This window comes from Pipistrellus hanaki (assembly GCF_964339955.1).
Source record: "Pipistrellus hanaki genome assembly, chromosome: 2".
In the NCBI taxonomy this organism is placed as follows: Eukaryota; Metazoa; Chordata; class Mammalia; order Chiroptera; family Vespertilionidae; genus Pipistrellus; species Pipistrellus hanaki.
In genome coordinates, this window is record NC_140504.1 from 50,793,991 (window position 1) to 50,807,962 (window position 13,972).

Below are 13,972 nucleotides of genomic sequence, written 5' to 3' on the forward strand. Positions count from 1 at the left end.
GTACTTGACAAATGTTATTGTGTGTTAGAATAGATATTAACTGCCCTGACCGATTTGGCTCAGTGGATAGAGCACTGGCCTGCGGACTGAAGGGTCCCAGGTTCGATTCCAGTCAAGGGCATGTATCTTGGTTGTGGGCACATCCCCAGAAGGGGGTGTGCAGGAAGCAACTGATCAATGTTTCTCTCTCATTGATGTTTCTAACTCTCTATCCCTCTCCGTTCCTCTCTGTAAAAAAAAAAAAAAAAAAAAAAAAAAATCAATAATAATAATAAATGAATAGATAGCATTTTCCATTTCACCCAGGAAGACCCTGAGGCCCAGGGAGTCAGAGAGGAGTCTCAGAGCTGATGCTTTGCACAGCTGGAATGTGGCACCCAGGTGTGCCTGGATTTGAAGTCGAAAGCTTCCCTTTCCTTGCCCTGCCCCTGAGACCTGGATAGCCCAGTGGGCAGAAAGGAGCAAACCTGGGACATGGAAGGAGATGTCTACAAAGAAACGCCTTACATCCTCCCATACACCTACTTCTCTTCCTTACCTCCACATTGGGGTGAGGTAGGAACATTGTTAAAATTTTAAAAATCATATCGTTTAATAAGCCAAGTGGGATTAAAAGTCATATAATAAAAAATAGTTTCCTCTCTTCTGTACTGTCCCCTCTATCCTTCTCCATCCCCTGGTCTTATCCTGGAAAATCCCACTTTCAACCAAAAAGGTGCTTCTTTTGTTAACCTTAATGTTACAAAATAATATATTTGTATTGCTAGTTAAAAAAAAAAAAATTCTCATGGGAGGATATGTTTTTTGTTGATTTTATAGAGAGTGAGAGAGAGAGAGAGAAAAAAAAAATCTATCGGTTGCCTCCTGTGTGCGCCTCGACTGGGGATTGAACCCACAACCTAGGTATGGGCCCTGGGGAATCAAACCCACAACCTTTCTGGTGTACAGGATCTTGCTCACCAACTAGGCTACCTGGCCAGGGCTATTACTACTTCTTGATAAGTCAGTTTCAGATATCATCTTTTGACTTCCCGTTATGGTAAATGAAGATTTAACTCATGTATACCACTCTGACGTCTCATTCAGTGCCCCCGTGTAATTATGTCACTGTTTTGATTAGCTTAATATCTAGTATTTATATTATAATTAAGTAAATATTGCTTAACTCTGAGCCATATACTCTACTATAATTCCATTTCCTTTTCTGTCCAACATTTTCTGTTTCCTAGAGTTAATAATTGCATTTTTTAAATTTCCTTTTTTTGGGTCATCAATTATTCTCTAAATGCTCTGGCAGATATATCAAATGCCTCTCCATGTTATTTTCCAAATGCTCAAATTTTTCAGAAATCTGTCATATCCATCTGTGTTCTCCTCTGGCCCACAGCTGCTCTACTGTTCTTCTCTGGACTGACTGCTGTCTTGGATCCAGGATACAGAGATTTCTTAGATACAATATTATAGTAAACTTTTGTTCTTCTTCCTTCTCTTCCTCCTTCTCCTCCTCCTCCTCTTCCTTCTCCTCCTCCTCCTCTTCCTTCTTTATTTTTATTTATTTATTTATTTTGCCTGCCCAGCACTGAGTGACCTCCCTATGTTTGAAGAATTTCCAATGTTATGAGTCTTGGTGGGAGGCAAAGCAAGCCTTTCACACTCAAAACAAAATGTCAGATATCAGTTTTCCAACCTCTCCTGCAGCCAGAGTTCAGGCACAAGACCCAAACTCTGCCAATCGGATAAGCCCTCCTTATCATGGGAACTGGAAACGCAAAGACATGGGGACTTGGAGGAACTCTCTGGAAGCATGATGGTAGCTGCAGGATGCCTACATTCCTGCTTCCGGCATCCGGGGCTTTCAGGGTCCATGGGCAGCAGACTGCACTGTCAGGGGTCCTCAAACTTTTTAAAGTGGGGGCCAGATCACGGTCCCTCAGAGAGCTGGAGGGCCGGACTATATGAACTACTAATTCCTACTATAACACCTCGGTTGCTCTCACTGCCCAAAAAACCTGGCGGGCCGGATCAGACTCCTCTGCGGGCCGCATGTGGCCCGAGGGCCGTAGTTTGAAGACCCCTGGTAGACCTTGGGGCCTGCAGCAGTGATGGTCCTTTAGGCTGCTCTGATGTATAATTGTGAGTGTTGTCTCTGGCCGCATAGCCCTGTGCTTGACTCAGTAGCCTTCCCAGCTGTTCTCAGAGGGGAGGCTGGGAAATTTCTTTTTTGGCTGGTCATTGCTGCTTCACATGGCATTGTGTAGTCATCTTCCTAAGGAAGAAGAGGAGATTGGGTGGCAACCTTCAGGCTGTGCCACAATTCTCCTGTTTTCAATTTCCAAGAGCTCTTGGATGTAACCTAATTCGTCCTTATCCCTTAAAAAAATTTTTTTTTTTGAACATCATCTTATTCTTGTTTCTTGGGTAAAATGGTTTATCTTATCTTTCTGGTAATATTACTTATTCTCCCTTTAAAGTCTTTTCTGCTCCTTTTACTGTCTGTCCTGTGTTCTCTAGAGCCTTTTCTCCCTCCCTCCCTCTCTCTCTCTCTCTCTCTCTCTCTCTCTCTCTCTCTCTCTCTCTCTCTCAAGATGGTTCACTAACATGTCTGTTGAACTTTTAATTTCTTTTCATACTTAGAAGTGAAGCCCTAAAAAGCACATGGGCAGGGCTTGCTCCTTGGGAGCCTCGCTGTAGAATGAGTAGGGAGTAAACCGGCTTCTTCACAGAGGACCCCGCCTGTACCCAGAGGCTTCCTCGGGGCTCCTCAGTTCCTCCGCAGAAGAGTCACTTAATCTCTTGCCTGGGGGTCACCCCGATGGCTGCTTGCAGTCAGCGAGCAAGGTAAGGTAAGGGAGTTGGGAGCTCCCCACTGCTTAGGATATGAGCTTTCATTTAATTCCCCAGTTTCTAGCTCAACTTCCCTACTTCTTGCCACGCCTAGTGTCCTGCGTGTGGCACTCTGTGGTTTTATTTCTTTGGAGGAAATCCCCCCTGGGAAAGAGATTGGGCAAAAAGGGAATTGTCACCCCTGGCCAGAGGGCCGTTTCTTTTTGTTGTTGTTAATCCTCACCCGAGGATATTTTTCCCATTGGTTTTTTTTTTTTTTTAGAGAGAATGGAAGGGAGGGGGAGAGATGGAGAGAAACATGGATGTGAGAGAGACACATCGATTGGTTGCCTCCTGCTCAATTGGTTGCCTCCTTGCACACACCTCACCTGGAATAGGGCCAAGGATCAAGCCTACAACTGAGGTCCATGCCCTTGACTGGAATCGAACCAGCGACCCTTCAGTCTGCAAGCTAACACTCTGACCGCTGAGCTAAACAGCGAGGGCCTAACTGTTTCATAAATAGTTTAACACTCACCCCCTCGACCTTATCTCTTCCCAGGACATGGTACTTCCCGGTCCTGAACTTTGCTGGAGTCTGCGGGGTGCATTGGGCTGCTTCTGACCAGCACCTCACCTGCAGGCTCTAGAGTCCATCCCCGCTGCTCAGCCCAGTCTGTTACTGCTCCTCTGCCACCTTTTCATCTTCCAAGACCTGTTTTTATCATTCTCCTGTGTCTGTGGATTTATACCTATTTCATTCCATTTCTGTCTTCTCACTGGGTTTTCAGAAGAGACTTACAGCCAGCTTGCCACGTTTAATCACTGCAGTGGTTGCTACCCAGCCTCCCAGTTGAGAAATATCATAGCTATTGATCACTCCCTCTCCTCCGTCCTTGCTGCTTTGCCTTAGTATAGACCCTCACCATCTAGCACCCAGGCTCTTGTTAAGTCTCCCAACCAGTCTCCTGCCCCCAAACTTCCCCACATCCTGCTTCTCCTTCTCATTATTGTCCCCTGAGTGATGTTTCTGAAATACAGCCCTCATCGTGTGTCTCTTAGTTAAAAACCTCCACCAGAATCTAATGCCTGCCATAGAAAGTCCAAGATGAGTGGTGTGGTCTTCAAGGTTCTTTGCAATCCCGGCCTGCCTTCCCCGCCACTTTTCTTGTGGCAACTCCCGCACTTAACTTGCGGATCCACCCAGACTCGTGCCCTGAACACATCAAGTTCCTCATTCCTTCCTGCCTTGGTGTGTGCTGTTCTGCCTCCTCAAACTGCTTCACCTCCCCCTTCTCCATCTGGAAAACTCCAACTTCGTGTTTAAAACCCCTCTGACTTTTCAGACCCATTTTTATGCCCTCTGAGAAGGATTACCTGGTTCCCCTGCTGTGCAAGCGTAACGTTTGATTCATACAGGAAGTATAAATAATGATCACGTGTCTTACACATTCAGGTCACATGTGTTTATACGTTTTTCTTCAGCCCCGCTCATCTGTCTTAAGGAAAAGAAATACTAGTTTCATTCCTGTGCCTGTACACTGTGAGCTTCCTTTAGTCATAAACCACGTCTTTCCACCTTGTATTCATCACAGTATTCCCACACGGCACCCGGCACATGGCACCTGACAAACACTCAGTAAAAGCTGGTGAAATTGATGAACATTTGAACAAATATTGTCTAAAAAATTTAAACATTGATCAGTAGAATAGAAAGTGTAAACTGTCATAAGAACCTAAAATGTGACAAGCCAGATGCCGTGAAATAGGAAGAACCAAATCGCTACTGAATAAATGCTATTGAGAGCAAACTGGTCCTCAAAATTAACGTGGGGCTGTATTTTATGCCTTATTTAGCCACAAATTCCTTATTTACAACAGCAGTGCAAGAGAAATATTCCTGACTATTAAAGACAGCATCAGAGATAAAAAGGATCTGATTAAATGGAAATAAAAAACATTTGAACAACAGAACTGCAGAAGGAAACAATTATTCATTCAAACATCACTGATAAAAGCATACCTCCCAAAGCATATTATTTTTAAAAACAGGAAGGTCAGAATCCAGATCCTATTAAGCAGAGGTCAGAAGAAATGGATATGTAGTTTACATCCGAAAAATCAATTCCCAGACTTATTTATTGTCCACTCAACAAACCAACTTTTATTTTTAAGTGTTAAATAATGTTAGCTGAAAATAGGCAGCATTTATTGATCATGTCCCATGTTCTTGACACTGAAAGAAGCAATTAACACAGATTGTCTCATCTAAGCTCAGCATTAGGCATTGTTTACATATGTCAATACTAATAAAAGGGTAATATGCTAATTAGACCAGGAGACCTTCCAGTCGTCCTTCAGGACAAAGCCACGGTTTTGGCAGAGACAGTTAGGGGCAATCAGGCCAGGAGGGGGGGACCAGTTGGGGGCGAACAGGCTGGCAGGGGGTGGCAGTTGGGGGCGAGAAGGCTGGCAGGCAGAGTGGTTAGGGGCAATCAGGCAGGCAGGCAGGGGAGTGGTTACGCACCAGCGGTCCTGGATTGTGAGAGGGATGTCCGACTGCCGGTTTAGGCCTTGGGGAACAAGCCTAAACCAGCAGTCGGACATCTCCTGAGGGGTCCTGGATTGGAGAGGATGCAGGCCGGGCTGAGGGCCATCCCCCCACTCCCTCCCCCCACCCCGTGCTCAAATTTCATGCACCAAGCCACTAGTGTATATATATATTTAATTTTAGAGAGAGTGGAAGGGAGAGGGATAGAGAGATAGAAACATCGATGAGAGAGAAACACTGCCCAGCTGCCTCTTGCTGGGGACTAAGCCCGCAACCAGGGCATGTGCCCTGACCAGGAATTGAACTGGTGACCTCTTGGTTATGGGTCGATGCTCAACCACTGAGCACCACCAGCCAGGCTATTTTTTTTTTTAATTATTGATTTTTAGAGAGAAAAGAAGGGAAAGAGAGAGAGAAAAATATATTGATGTGAGAGCAAAACATTGATCAGCTGCCTCCTGCACTCCTCCTATTGGGGATCGAGCCCCAAACCTGGCCTGACAGGGAATCCAACTGACAAACCTTTTGGTGCACAGGATCATGCCCAACCAACTGAGCCATACTGGCCAGGGCTGTTATTATCTTTTTACAGAGGCTTAGAGAAGTTAAACACTTGTTCAACATACGAACCAGCCAGAATTTTATCTCATGTCTCTCTCCCTTTAAAAAGTGGATGCTGCTTGCTGTCAGTATGTTTTATGAACTAGGGCATGATGTTGACGAAATGAACACAAATTCAACCATTTTTAAGATACTGCATATCTGTTAGCTGTCAAGAGCTTAAATAAAGATGGAAGTGGGTCTGTGGTAACCAAGTAATGTACACGTTGCTTGAACCAATGTCAGTGGATTCATTCCTTCCAGATCTGTAGATTAAAAATTTTCATCCAAATTTGGGAGGTTTTCAGCCATCATTTCTTTAATATTTTTTTCTGTCCTTTCCTTTCCCGCTCCCACCCCCTACGCATCCCTGTGGGACTACCTTCACACATTAGTTGGTACACTTGACATTCTTTCCCAGGTCTGAGGCTTAGTTTCTTTTTCTTTCATCTATTCCTGTCTGTTCTATAGTTTGGAAATTTTTATTGATCTATATCAGGAATTTTCAACTGGGGTTGTTTTTTTAACCAGTGATTTTCAACTGATGAACCCCCCCAAAATTTTAGAACATGCAACACCTGACTATTCAGTCAGGGGCACTGATCCCTTTTTTTGTTTGTTTGTTTAATATTTTATTGATTTTAGAGAGGAAGGGAGCGGGAGAGAGAGAAACAGCCATGATGAGAGAGAATCATTGACTGGCTGTCTCCTGCGTGCCTCCTACTAGGGATCGAGCCCGTAACCCAGGCATGTGCCCTTGGCTGGAATCAAACCTGGGACCCTTCAGTCCACAGGTTGACGCTCTATCCATTGAGCCAGACCAGCTAAGGTGAGCACTGATCTTTTTTCCCTTAGATTGTCAAATAAAAAATGACAACAGCCAACACAACAATAGCTGTTTGGTGTGAATGAATTAAAATTATATGTATTTTTTGTCAGATCTTCAAAATATGGAATATAGTTTTTGCTGTACTGCAGAATTTTGGTAATTATATGTGCCATGAGATGAAAAGTGTTGAAAATCATGGATTTATCTTTGTTTCACTGAATCTGTCTTCTGCCATATTGAATTTGCTGTTGAAGCTATCTAGTAAATTTTTCATTTCTGATATTGTGCTTTTTAGCAATATAATTTTCATCTGGTTCTTTCTTATAGTTGATATGTCTCTATTGATAGTCTTTATTTTGAAAGCCATTGCCATCATTTTTCCTTAAGTCACTGACATTGTGTTTTTATTTGATTCTTTTTTAAAAAATATTTTTTATTGATTTTTCACAGAGAGGAAGGGAGAGGGACAGAGAGTTAGAAACATCGATGAGAGAGAAACAGCGACCAGCTGCCTCCTGCACACCCCCCATTGGGGATGTGTCCGCAACCAACGTACATGCCCTTGACCAGAATTGAACCTGGGACCTTTCAGTCCGCAGGCTGACGCTCTATCCACTGAGCCAAACCGATTTCGGCTATTTGATTCTTTGAGCATACACTAGTATATTATACTAGCTGTTTTAGAGTCTTTGTCTGTTAAACTCAGAGTCGGTTTCTTTTTATTGCATTTATGCCTGAGTCTGGGCCATACTTTTCTATTTCTTTGCACGTCTTGTAATTTTTGATTGAAAACTGGACAATTTAGATGATATACTGTATTGTTGCAACTCCCGATTCTGATGCACATTTCTGAGCTTTTGTTGGTTTGTTTTAGCAAATTGTCTGGATTTGAACTGTGGGATCCGTTTCCCCTGTGGTGTGTGGCTGCTGATGGCTTTACTCAGTTTTTTGTATTCTTATGTCTAATTTTTAGCCTGGGTTCCTTGGGGGTTGCTGCCGTGTTTACATGGCCCCATAAAACTGCCACCCTCTGCCAATGGGTCTGTCTGTGGGTTGGGAAAAGCAGTCAAAGTTGCAGCCAGTTCTCCAGTCCCCCCTGGCTTTTACTTTTTGCCAGTTTCTCCTGGTCTCCCCCGGCAGTGGGGGGATGGGTTAGTAGTCAGCCAGGGAAATGTGGGGAGCGCTAGTTCCTCTATGGCTCTCTAGTTTCTAGGACCTCCCCCTTAGACTTCTGCTGGTCCAGTGCTCCCCCAGGTGGGTCTGCACCCTCAGGCTAGCAAAGCTGATGTTTCCCCCATTCAGTTTCCTACTGTGCTCACCACATTTAGCTTCTAAAGGCTAACCCACAAGTTTGCTGGTTTCTGACCAGATCCATGCTGCTAAGAACTAGGATGAAGGTCATAGACAAGCAAGGTTCTTACCCAGGCAAGAAGGTCATAGACTCTCAAGGTTCTTACCCTTAGCTCCAACAGTTTTGAAAATAAACACTTCTTAATTTGTTGTCTCCATTTGGTAAATTTCTGGAGCCCTGAATGATTGTTTTTGTTTATTTTGTCTAGTTGAACACTTACTTCTTATAGATAGGATTCACCAACCTTTTCATAGCTGAAAGTTCCCTCTGGTTCGTTCTTTCTGGATAATGATATTTCAAGATGTAAGAAGATCCCTAGCCAGTGTGGCTTGGTTGGTTGGAGGGTCATCCCATATATTAAAGGGTGGCAGGTTCAATTCCTGGTCAGGTTACATGCCCAGGTTATGGGGTTTGATCCCCAATTGGGGCATGTGTGGGAGGCAGCTAATCAATGTTTCTCTCCCTTTCTCTCTAAAAATCAATTAAAAAAATTTTTTTAAAAGATGTAACAAGGAATATAAATCTGTTTAATTGCCCTGGCTTAGTAAATCTATTTGGGGGAATTGTATAATCAAGTTAGAAATATTTGAAATGTACAGCATTTGGAAAGCAGGTAAAAGAATTTCATTATCATTATAAAAGACCACCTGGACTTGAAACAGGATCATTTGAGGATTGCATCCGTGCACATTCTCCGTTTGTGCTTGCTAACTAAAACTGTGTTTATGTATTCTGATAAAGACATGAGGTGCATTTATATAGTTTAATATTTAGTTTCCTAATGTCTATAAAATAACTTAAATTCATGATTTTTAAAATTAACATAATTGTTTTCACCCTTCATGTATAGTGTGTTTACATTTGCATGGATTTTGTGAACATTGAATTTGTTAGACATATCATTATATTTTAAAAGACACTTTAATATTATTTTTACTATATTTTTTATATTTGATATCTTTAACATGCCTGATGCATGGCTCTGTTTACCTATTTGTTTTGCAACTAAAACTTGAAAAGTTAAGTTGCCTTCCTGGTCATTACTCTAGAATTTCTAATATGAAAAATGTCCCCTTCCACCAATAATTCACAAGGCTCGTTTCTTCCAGAAAAATCCTTGACAAGAGAAAAATTTCCTTTAGTCATTTGGAAGGATTTTGAACAATGTTGCTTGCCTGTGCTGTGAGGACTATTCCAAGTCATTGAGCATCCTTGCATGAATTCTCCCTCACATTGCTGATGGATAAAACTGCATTGTGCTTGCCTGCAGGACACCTCCCTTCCTAACTACTTTCTCCCTTGCACGCCCACACCCACACCCACACACACACACACTTCCCCTAGGTGCAGTGTAATTGATATTATGCAAGATCAAGATCAAGTATGAAAAGGTGAGCTTAACATTTGGCAAATCTCAGAGAGGCAAAAATCTAAGTCCTTAACCAATAGTGTTCTTTCTTAGAGGAACAAGAGGGCAACTGTATTTCACTAAGTCAATGGCTGAAAAAAATGAATCATGAATTGAACATGTTAAAATTACACAATTTAATTAATGGAAGTATAACAGTATTCTTTTTTTTTTTTTTTTTTTAAGTAGCAGAGCCATCAATTCAAATCAATCATAATGCTTGGCAGAGTTTATTTCAATCCACAATTAATAAGGAGACATTCTTTGAGCTCTTCCTATACATGATCTTCTAAATGTCTAGATTTGGCATTTAGAGATATGAGAGACAATCTTTGCCCTCAGGTATAAAAGATAAATATAATAATTGGCAGCACATGATGAAGGAAGACAGGTGTAGAGAGAATAAAGATTTCTCTGGGGGCTAGGATGGTTTGTTCATTCATTTAACCACATGAATGGAACATTTATTACATTCTCAGCATTGTTCGAGGGGCTGGAGAACATGCTGAATAGACATGGGTCTCTGCTATCATTGAGATTGCATTCTAGTAGGGGAAGGTACATAACAAACAAACACATATACACTGTAATGCCAGGTACTATGATGAATAATAAAGTAGGATGATGGAATAGAGAGAGACTAGGTGGGGAGAGGGAATACTGTTTCAGACATGTTTGCCAGGAAAGATCTCTCTGAGAAGAGGGCATTTTAATGGAGCAATAAATTGTATAGTGAGGAATAGTCAAATTCTGAATATATTTGATAGTAGAGTCTAGAGGATTTACTGATGGACTAGGTGTAGGTGTGAGGAAAAAAAGGAGTCCAGGATGAATCATAGGTATTTGAGTGAATGGTGGTGTCATTTATTCAGATGAAGAAGACTTGGGAAGAATAGATTTTTGCTTTAGCTGTACTAAGGTTTGAGGTGCTTGTTAGCCATGTAAGAGGAGCTATTGAGAAGAAAACTAGATATTCAAAATTTTAGTTCAGGGGTCAAGGGTGATATAAATTTAAACCATCAATATAGAGATAGTATTTAAAGCCATGGGACTAGATGAAATATTCTAGAAGTGAGTATATGGGGGGGAAAGAGTGCTGAGTACTGAATGAATGTTGGGATATTACAATATTTGGGGTTTGGAAGGTGAGCCAGTAAAGAAGACCGAGAAGAAGTGGTCACTGAGACAGGAGGAAAGCTGGGAGAATGAAGCATCCTAGACAGCAAGAGAAGGAAGTGATCAATAAGCTGGAAGTGATCACGTGTGTCAGATGCTGTCTGAAAGGCCTCATAGGATGAGGACTGGGAGTGACCATTGAATTTGAAAAGATCAAGTCATTGGTAGCTTAGGAAGAGTAGTTTTAGTGGAATCTTACAATCTTATGAGTGGGTTGAGGAACTAATGGGAGGTAAATAATATATAGGCAATTCTTTTGAGGAGTTTTGCTGTAAGGAAGACAAAGGAATAGGGCAGTAACTAGGGGTTGACCAGAAGGTATTTGCTTAAGTGGGAGAAATTGCAGTATGGGGTATTTATATTTAATGGTAATGGTTCAGTATATGATGGAAAAATCAAGTATGCAAAAGCAGAATTCTCAAGCAGAGCACAAGCAGAGGAGGGGCCTTACATAGGAGCTGGGGCTGTTCATCCACTGGACAAGGAGGGAAGGCAGAAGAGAAGGTTCAGATGCAAATAGGTTGGGATATTTGGTGATGAGAGGATATGAAAGCTCTTCTTTGAGAGGAGAGATGGTCAGCGTGTTACATCAGAGAGTAGGAGAATGAGTTGGCTAAGACCACAGGAAAGTTAATGGTTGAAGTGAGTGGAAGTTGTCTTTTAGGTTGAGAAGATGAGCTTATAAGTATTTGTTCATAAAAATGTAAGAGGATTTGGTAACAGATGGGTAATAAGGATTTGGCGCACTTATTTTTCAGATTTCTTCCTGAAGTATAGGCTTCAGGAACGAGATATCCAGAGCGGAACTACTTCTATCTATGCTCGCATGTGCAACCCCTGGGTCTCCCTGTTGGGGGTGAGTAGTTTCATTTTTATCTCAATTGTCCTTGTGACAATTCAAGGACAATTGGAGGCGTGTGTGATCTCAGGGTTGGGGCTGTGGGAAGGAAAGAGGAGAGTCTTAATCAGAAGCAATGTCATTTAACTAGCTGTTATATTAGAATTTAGGCAAGTCTACAAATGGCAAAATTGCATTTAGTGCAGCATTTATTTTAATCAGTGGGTTACTTGTAAAATAATTAATCATCCCTGATAACCTCTGGGTCACTAAATTTCTAGGTATACCAAATTAGCATAATTTCACTTTGTTTCTTGTAGGGAGGAATAGGACAAGGAACTAGGAAACAATATTTATTGATAGTTTTGATTAGAGGGTAATTTCAAAGGGTATCTTCTCAAATATCTGCTTAAGTGAGTTTTGGTTTTTTTTAATTACGAGTGAACTTCAATTAAGCAGACTTTCATAGTGATCAAAGGCTGATGAGGGGAACTAGCCTGGTGGCTTGCCTACAATGTGATAAACCATTAGGTGACTTGCCTTTCCTACTGTTTCCACAGGCCATTGGGTCTCTTGTCATCATGTTTGTGATCCAGTGGGTCTACACTTTGATCAACATGTGTGTTGCTGCCATTGTGTATTTCTACATTGGTCGGGCCAGTCCCGGGCTTCACCTCGGTAAGCAGCAGAGCCAGTTGCCACCACCTTCCTCTTTCTCTTTTAGCGTCCATTGAAGAAATGTGTTCTGAGCACCAATTAAATGCCCGTTATCAGATATGGATCCCGTTTTTAAGTAGCTTATAGTCTGGGGGAGGGGGAGAAGAAGACATGCACATAAATGATAAACAAAAAAATTACTTGTGAGATTTATAAGACACGTAGAAGTAAAAACAATAGCACAAGAGCCAGGAGGAAAGAAATGGAAATAAACTGTTTTAACTTTCTGATACTATATGTGAAGTATTATAATATCACTTAGAGGTGGACTGTGATAAGTTAAAAATGTGTGCTACAAACTCTAAAGCAACCATTAAAGAATAACAAAGAGTTATAGCTAGTAAACCGATAAAGAAGATAAAGTTGAATTTTAAAATGCTCAAATCCAAATAAAGCAGAAAAAGTAGAAAATATAATAAAGGGCATATGGGACAAAAAGCAAATAACAAGGCAGTTTATATAAACCTAGTCATATCAATAATCAGACTAAAAATAAACGGTCTAAACACACTCAATAAAGTGATCTAAACATTGAGGTTTTCAGATTGAATAAAAATGCATGACTCAGTGTTTCCCAAACTTTTGACATATGTATACCATCTTCTATAATTTTTGTAATGCTGAGTATCCCTCGTACTCATGAGAACGTAGAATTAGGTACAGCTAAGCACTGTGCAGTGTATATCCCCACCAAACCCCGGTGCAACGCGTACCCCCACCAAACTCTTCCCGTACCCCTGGGGGTACGCGGACCACACTTTGGGAAACACTGAAATATATGATACCTACAAGAAACCTACTTTAAGTATGAAGACACAAAATAAGTTAAAAATAAAAAGAAGGGAAAAGATAAGATAATGTGAATCAAAACAAAGCTGGAGTGACTATATTAGTATCAGGCAAAATAGATTTTAGAGAAAAGAATATTACCAGGAATAAAAGATTATTTCATGAAGATAAAGTAAAAAAATTCATGAATAGGACATAAAAAATCTTTTATGCACTTAAAAATAGAGCTTTAAAAATATATGAAGTAAAACCTGGTATTACTATAACAAGAAATAGAAAAATTCATAATTAAAATAAGAGGTTTCAATACCTCTCTCAATAATTGATAAAACAAGTAGGCTTAACATTGATAAGACATTAGAAGCCTTGAATAACATTATCCACAAATCTAGATAAACTAATGTTTATAGACCATTCCACCTAACAGAAGAATATATATTCTTTTTAAATATAAATGAAATATTTACCATATTTTTAGGACATAAAAAGTCTCGATATATTTAAAGGTATTCAAGTAAATTCAAGAACAAAGTGTGTTCTCTAACCAAAGGAGAAGTAAATTAAAAATAAATACTAGAAAGATATCTAGTATTGGAAAATCTCCAAATATTTAGAAACTAAAAAACACTAAATAACACTAAATGACTAAGAACACTAAACAATGCTAAATCAAGTTAAAAAAAAATAAAAATAACTCAGGGTTCAAAGAAGAAATACTAAGTAAAACCACAAAATATTTCAAACTGAGTGATTATGAAAAATATTTCAAACTGAGTGAAAATGAAAAAAAATGAAAGTGAAAACATCAAAATTGTGGGATGCAGCTAACTCGGTACTTAGAAGGAAGTTTATAGCATCAAATGTTCATATTAGAAAAGAAGAGAGGTCTT

General features: G+C 40.6%; 1 protein-coding gene across 1 annotated transcript in view; it reads left to right on the forward strand.

Annotated features, from left to right (window-relative positions):
• SLC12A8 (solute carrier family 12 member 8) overlaps positions 1–13,972 on the forward strand; it is a 146,649-nt gene that overhangs the window by 124,069 nt on the left and 8,608 nt on the right. The window contains exons 10-11 of the mRNA XM_084871629.1: positions 11,497–11,594; positions 12,137–12,254. Of these exons, the coding sequence (XP_084727755.1) occupies positions 11,497–11,594; positions 12,137–12,254 (216 nt within the window). The remainder of the gene's footprint in view (positions 1–11,496; positions 11,595–12,136; positions 12,255–13,972) is intronic.